Consider the following 7,334-nt stretch of genomic DNA (forward strand, 5'->3'; position numbering starts at 1 on the left):
TCTTTTCACCGCTTTGATCGTTTATGGTAAGCTCGCCTTTCATGCCAGAAAAGACGCAGGCAGACGGGCAGAGCACTGGTGCGCGTGCACTGCTTCTGATGACATGACTAGATGCAAGAAGGAAGAATCTCCTTTGCATATACCCTGACCTGACCCTAGCACAATTGCACAAAGGGGAATCACTCAGCCGGGGGGACACTGCGCTTCAGGAAAAACCCTGGGGGTTGGGGCACCCAGAGCACTCAGCTCTCGCATTTCTTCTGAACCGTTCGCTGCCGGCCAGTGCGTCCAGGTAGCTGGGTGCCTGGGTGCGCATGGCATGCTTGCCCGGGGAGGTCGGGACCGACGGCTCTGCCGCTGGAAAGCTAGGTCCCGAAGAGGCACGCCTTTGCCTTCCAAGGACCTTGGAGGTGCATGCGCGCCATTGAGATCCATGGCAATGCCGCAGAGATCGACGCAATGAGACGAGATTGATCGAGGATAGCTGGGGGATGTGGCTAGGTAGCGCGCGATAAGGTCGATCATCGGTGAGGGCCGGCGCCGCACTGACGCCCATCCCTGCCGCCACCGCCATGCGCGTGCGAGCATGCGCGCATGTGGCCGCGCCTTGGGTTTCGCTCTCTTCGGCGTGTACCTGAACTTTTTCTCCCCAATCTGCTCGTCATGTGCTAGCCTAGCTGCTCCCGCGCCGTGCGCGCGCGGCCGACGTCCACTCCTTTTTCGGTGGGTCTCGGGGCGACCCTTTTCTTGCCTTGTTTAATCCCATCACCCGTCCGTCCGTCCGAGAGAACGGATCGACGCCGGCGGTGGAGCTAGCTTAGCGGCCATGTTGCTTCGGAACCCACATACGTACCTTCGAATGATATGTGCCGCCCGATCGAGTTCGATCGGCGCTTGGGCCACTGTGGAAGAACAGCGCGCGTCACCGTCGCCCTAATCATCAGCTCCAGAGATATTATGTGGTTTGCTGACGAGACAAGGGCGGCTATGCACTTGAGATCGATGCTACAATATCCGCACTCTCTCGCTCGTTCGTTTCTCTTTGGCTGGACAGACTGCCGTACGCAATTAAAGGCCGTAACTCCATCCATGGACGATCCATAATGCATGCTTCGGTTCAGCTACAGGTAAGTCAGTCATATGTCAAGATGCTGCAACTTGATTGCAACAGGCCACTCAAGTGTTATAGAGAAGAAACACGGGGCCACTCAAGTTCTAACATTAATGTTTCAGCTTTGCACTCTTCTTCGTTCGTCGCCACTAGCTTACTGGTACCTGACTCGATCGATGCCACATTCAATGGCTACACTATCGTGTTCGTTCTCTTCTGCTTGGCTGGGTGCAGGGACGAACAACATGCTGCAGCGGTCGATGGCATTGTCCCATGAACGATCGATATGCTATGATCCGGCTACAGATAGAGCCTGCTTAGGTTAGTCACACTCACAGCCTCACACCAGCAGTGCAACGGAGAGTGCCGATGTCTTTCAAACATGATTGATGTGTACAGATCACGAGCGATGATGTGTCCACTCATCAGAAAAGTGTAGTCAACGTGTCTGGAGGGAGCTAATTCGTGCATGTGATTGCACTGTACCTGTCATTATTACAAAATATATATGGAATTTCCTCTCATCCCCGTGTTTACATCTCATCGATCTAGACAGGAGTGCTCCGTTTCCGGTCTCCATTACCAATCATGAACCAGTCTTATCTCCTAATACTCCTTGCTTCACGTGCTACCACGTGGTTAGCGCGACTAAATACAATCAGTAAAGGCACTACCACAGCATGATCTTTTGTGATGTAGAGAGTGGTATGTAACTATGTATACACACAATACCGTGGCGCAGAGAACCCAGGGAAAATGTTGCTGAAAAATTATCCAAGAGATTCTGGTGTCGAAGGCCGTCTTTTCCACAGTGAAAGGAAATCCATGGAATATTCCTCTTGTCTTTGCAGCACCAAGAGTTACCTCGTCGCCCCCAAGTGACTCCTGTAGGACCTCATGTTCTGTACCTGGCTCCGTTGCTGTCGTTTCGCCAATGATACGCAGGCAGAGGCAGAGCGGCTGCCCAGCAACCAAAACTTTTGGTGCATGGGCTACCAACAGGAAAAGGAAGAGGGACCTCTACTCTACTTAGGTCTAGCCGAAAGCGAACTTGATGATAGAGCTAAGCAATTGTGCAAATGTAGTATGCACCGGCCGGAACACCAGAATATATTCAAGCGATTCTTGACCAACTTCTGAAACTTTCAGTTCCTAGCTGCTAGGTTTGATGCAAACTATATACACGTCATGTAGCAAAAACACAATCTAGATTCATTGATCAGAAAGGCCAAACAGAGCCCGATTGTTGTGAACATGGGCACTTCGATATTACCCCTCCGAGGATGATACAGAGCTGCCTATATAGCATGGTTAGTCATCAAAACCAAAACCCCAAAAAAAAAGATCAACAAATACAATACCCAGCCTATACAAACACTAAAAAGACAAGCAACACAACATGCCGCACGTGCATTACAACCCTTTGTGATCACTTCACAGTACCATTCTCGACAAACCTACACTACACATATATTCACAAACTTGGAGACCGATGGCACCCCTCCCCCCTGCCACTGGGGCAAACACGGAGACAGAAGCTAGAGCAACACGCCTGGATACTTTCCTTCAGCACGCAACTGCTGCTCGACGTCGTGAGCAATCCTCCTCGCATCAAGAGATGTTCCCATCAGACCGCGTCGAGTGAGTCCGGCCGAGTAGAGTCCCCTCTCGCCCTTCCACCCGTTTGGAAATGCTTTCCTTGGCAAGCCGTCTTTCTCCGAAAACAACTCCCGGTCCTGCCCATTTCATAGCAGAACACGATTAGAGATCATCTTACACAGGTTTCATAACATTTTTCATCCAACGGGGGAAAATGTGCCTCTAATATTATATACACCATGATATTAGTAGATATGCCACGGTAAAAATGTAATGCACCTTTAACCAGAAGGGGACATTGCTCCTGTAGCCAGTCGCAAGCACAATTGCATCAAAGTCCTCGGACGACGTGTCCAAAAACACTACTTGTCGTCCCGATATCCGTTTGATGCCTGGATGCACCTGCATAGTTCAACCAATGGGGAAAATTGCAGATCAGCACTTATATTAAGGCAGACAGACTGGTTGATGGACTCCCTCAAACAATCACTTCAGTGTACTTCAGTGGTATGAAACAGACCTTGATATCCCCAGACCTAATCTTTGCAAATGTGCCAACATCAAGAACTGGGGTCTTCCCTGAGAGCGACTTGAGCTCGAGGGGGCCGACGGTAGGCCGCTTTAGCCCAAGCCGAGCAGTATCCCCAAGCATGGCCCGTGCTACGAGCAGTAGAAACAGGTCCACCACGTGGACTGGCAGCCACTTGAGCAGCCACATTGACAGCCCAAAGGTCGACTGACCCAGCATCTCCCTGGGCAAGATGTGTACCTGCCAATGATGAACAAAATCTTAGCTAGCGCTCACAAAAGGCAACACAACATTTGTACTAATGATTGGATCATAAAATTAATCAGCGCCAATTTCTCTTTTCCGAAGTTATGCTTTCTGCATGCTACAAGAAGCAACATGACCAATTTGGTCCCTGGACCAAACTTATTCCCTTATCTCCAGCATAGTATGGAAAGCAAACCCCAGCTTGCATTTATTTTTTCTTCTTCTTTTGGAAGCCAAGCTTGCTTTTTTAAAATCTCACTAAGCTCTTTGAAAGCTGAAAGAGCTGTGAGAAAGGAATGCACCTAGTCATGAAAGGTAGGTTCTCAAGTCATTTTACTAATGTTTCTTTCTAAGTGACAGACTTATGCTATGCTCTCATGGTGGTGATGGGGACCCATGGTTAAATGTGCAAATCATAGTTTTCTCATGAAGTATAGAAGAGAAAGCTCTTTGCACCATCCTCGGGGAAAGAAAACTATTAGCATGAAGCTAACCAAGAACCGAAAGAAAATGGAGAAGGAAGACGCAGAGATGGCGAAAAAAGATGCAAGTACACACAAGAAATAAAGAGCATAAAAACTAATAGGAAGCAATAGAGAAACCTCTCGTTTCAGGAATCGCCCCTTTCCTCAAGTGACAGCTTGTTCTTAACACGGAAATTCGCATAATAATGACAACTGTGCTGCAGGTGCAAGAGCCAATTTGGCCTTGAAAATCCCGAATTTGATGTGCACTAATGATTTCAGATAACTAGGCCTTCCTTAAATTGACGAGCTAGAGTCTACAATCTACAGATAAGCACACTCAAGGTTCTGACATAGACAGAACCAGACACCTCAACAAGTATAACCTAATTAATATAATTAACCAGGGGCACCTCCTGTAATTAGTCTAGGTTTATCATTTCCCAGGGTTAAACTTCAGGAACATAGCAAGTAATGAGCATAATTCACGCGGAATAATGACTGAATAACATTGTCAAAATAATAATGATAGAGATGAAGAGAAGGTCACGTACAGTGTCTCTTACTACAATATGGGGATGTGCATTGTTGTTGCAAAGATCTAGGCAGACCTCCATGCCAGAGTTGCCACACCCAACAACAAGAACACGCTTCCCAGCAAACACACGGCCAGTTTTGTATGCACTGGTGTGCATAACCGTTCCCTTGAACTCTTTTAGGCCACTAATCTCTGGCTGCACAACCTCAGCATTCTCCCCAGTCGCCACAACCAACCACCGGGACATATATTCCACTTCCTCTCCCGTTCTGCCTGTAGCTTGCATCCTCACCCGCCATAACAGACGCTTCACATCGTACTCTGCACATACCACCGTGTGGTTGTAGGTAGGGCAGATGCCGAACCGTGCAGCATACTTTTCCAAGTATGCTACAAACTCCTTCTTTGAGGGGTAAATAGGGTAATCGGCAGGGAAAGGCATTAGAGGAAGCTCACAGAACTGTCGTGGAAGATGAAGGCTCAGACGATCATATGTTTTGAGCTGCCACAGGGAAGCTATGCAGTTGGAGCGCTCGAAGATAAGGCTATCGACCCCCTTCTCCTTGAGACATGCAGCAACGGCAAGCCCTGATGGTCCTGCACCCACGATAATTGGACCTGGAACCAAGATACATCGCTGTAAAGGAGTAACAGCAGCATCTGCACTCCTCCCCTTGCAGCAGTCTTCAACATGATGGCCGCAGTTTTGGCTGAAATAGGTTTGGAAGATAGGATCATGGGCTCTCTTGCCCTCAGTTTCACTCCAATGGTCCATGCACGTAGTAGGCTTCTAATGGTGTTTCCTTGATGTTGCTAGTAGTGTATGGCTGTGTTTGCTTCGATCTCAACTCTGTTGAACATGAATGCATGCACCACAGAGAAGATAGTGTGGAGGTAAGTTGTATGTAAAGAGTTGGTGCAGATGGGATGGTAGAGAAGAAACCTCGTTATTTTGAGAGGGTTGGTCTCTTATATAGTCGGCCTCCTAAGGTGTCAACTAGGATCTCGCCTAAATCCCAAAATTTGCACTAGAAATGCCCAAATGAACTATAAGTGGGATTTAGGCGGGACCCCATTTACATCTCTACAGCCTTCTCTTTGTTAGATAAGTTGAGAAGAGAAGAGGAAAACGGATGAAAGAAAGCACAGGGGAAGTTCTGAGAGTGGCTGTCTTCTATAGAATGCATGCCCTAGCTAAGTTCTTTTGCTCTATATACCCACCATCTAATTAAGCAGTCGTGATTTTGAATGGGCTCATTTGAAAGGTACTACAAAAAAGTAACTTGAACACTCGGCGACGTGTGGCAACGTACGAATAAAAAAGCATGCATAACAGATTAGAACCTATTAGTAGTGGCATAGTTTAATCATTGAACTGTGCATGCCGCCTAATCCTGATGGAGCAGGTCAATCATGATGAGCTGACACTTTTTTTCATAACAAGAGGAATTAAGTACATTGCGGAAAATTGTAAAAGCTACGATAAAGTAAGATTTCTAAAAAGTAGTGAGGTCTATATATTAGCCAAAGCAACTACAACAGGTAACCTCGCGTGCCATGATTTATTCCCTTCTATCGAGTGCCCCAGCAATGAATGAATTCAGTTCAAAAGAAATAATTCTCAGTAGTCCTGCAGCTGTAACTTTGGGTTCCTGCTATGTCATGAACTGTGTGTGCCATTCTTACAGCTCGCCTAGGATACAAAGACTGTTTACCAGCAAAAGATCACCTTCAAGTGTGCATAAGCCATAAGCATCCATCAGTTTTCTGGGGCAAACAGCTCCATCAGTGTCAAGCAGCCTAGCACCATGGAAACATTTAACAAAGAATGATTTACGAAGATGCTTTGAATTGGGACGCTAACTGGTAGGGCCTTGGCAAATCAGAAGTTTTGGAGTTGAACTTTCCCAATGATGTTCATGGTGCATCTTACTTCTAACAAAATGCTAATTAGAAGGAATTATTAGACCTCAACAGTTGCCAGCCATCAGCACTTCATGTTGAAACCATCAACAGGGTACTGCATCTGACAAATGACTTCCATAGGCACTGACAAACTGTTGTACCCACTTTCTTTTCGCATTCAGAAGATCCTTACACAAGAAAAAATAGTGCCCCCAAACATCTCTCCATGGTAGGTTCTAACAACTAGAAAGGTCAACCAAATAAGGACTCACAGAATCAGCATTGCACCAATAAAATAAATTGATCCCAAGTTCTACTGATAGAACCTAAATTTGCCAAGAACAGGAAGAACCTAAATGCAAAGATGGAAGGATGAAAATTTCGAGCAAGTCCAGAAGTCCGTTAAGAAAAGGTGTGTCTCAACTTCCTGCGGTGTTAACTTCCTTTTGCATCTGACATACCAGATGGGAAGTTAACAGGGGCCAACCAAAACATTTTCTCTAGCTGGTCGTACAGATTGATCACAGCAAAAAAAAAAAAAAAAAAAAAAAAAGAAAGATAAGAGAACAGATCTGTGCAGCAACCAGCAATGTAGCATAAGATTTCTACCTGGCAAACCAAACACCCACCTCCTGCGGGGTATCAGAAAATGGGAAGTCCAACAACTAGCCTCAGTGGGGTCAAGCAAATTGTGGCCTTTTGTGCCCTAGACAAGAGCAGCAGCCTGCTTGGTTGCTTGGTGCCAATCAGCCCCGAAGTACTGCTGTTGCACACTCAGCACAGATAACAAGGATCCATCTTCCAATGATGGAGGATCCTGAGACGTAGCTCATGCCTGCTATTCTTCTAGTATACTTCCTCCTGGATTCTTTTTTGCCACCCCCACCAGTCCACCACCGTACATCGCAATCTCTTGAACCACCGCTTTTCAGGATTCTTGTA

At 46.7% G+C, this 7,334-nt stretch overlaps 1 protein-coding gene across 1 annotated transcript; it reads right to left on the bottom strand.

Annotated features, from left to right (window-relative positions):
* Nucleotides 1-2,326: 2,326 nt before the first annotated feature.
* LOC127344590 (indole-3-pyruvate monooxygenase YUCCA2) lies at nt 2,327-5,933 on the bottom strand. Its single transcript, XM_051370898.2, has 4 exons — nt 4,504-5,933; nt 3,231-3,479; nt 2,990-3,112; nt 2,327-2,847 (listed from the first exon to the last, which is right to left on the bottom strand). Exons 1-4 carry the CDS (start codon nt 5,260-5,262, stop codon nt 2,650-2,652), a joined length of 1,329 nt encoding a protein of 442 aa, XP_051226858.1. The 5' UTR covers nt 5,263-5,933; the 3' UTR covers nt 2,327-2,649.
* Between the last annotated feature and the right edge of the window lie 1,401 nt (nt 5,934-7,334).

This window comes from Lolium perenne, chromosome 3, assembly GCF_019359855.2.
Source record: "Lolium perenne isolate Kyuss_39 chromosome 3, Kyuss_2.0, whole genome shotgun sequence".
Taxonomy (NCBI): Eukaryota; Viridiplantae; Streptophyta; class Magnoliopsida; order Poales; family Poaceae; genus Lolium; species Lolium perenne.

What these genes read in the sequence shown, in the direction of transcription:
- LOC127344590 (XM_051370898.2), bottom strand. Translation starts at nt 5,262, where the DNA reads ATGGACCATTGGAGTGAAACTGAGGGCAAGAGAGCCCATGATCCTATC. An exon ending in ATATTGTAGTAAGAGACACT is followed by an intron (nt 3,480 to 4,503) that starts GTACGTGACCTT and finishes CATCATTGGCAG; the next exon opens with GTACACATCTTGCCCAGGGA. An exon ending in TTAGGTCTGGGGATATCAAG is followed by an intron (nt 3,113 to 3,230) that starts GTCTGTTTCATA and finishes TGAACTATGCAG; the next exon opens with GTGCATCCAGGCATCAAACG.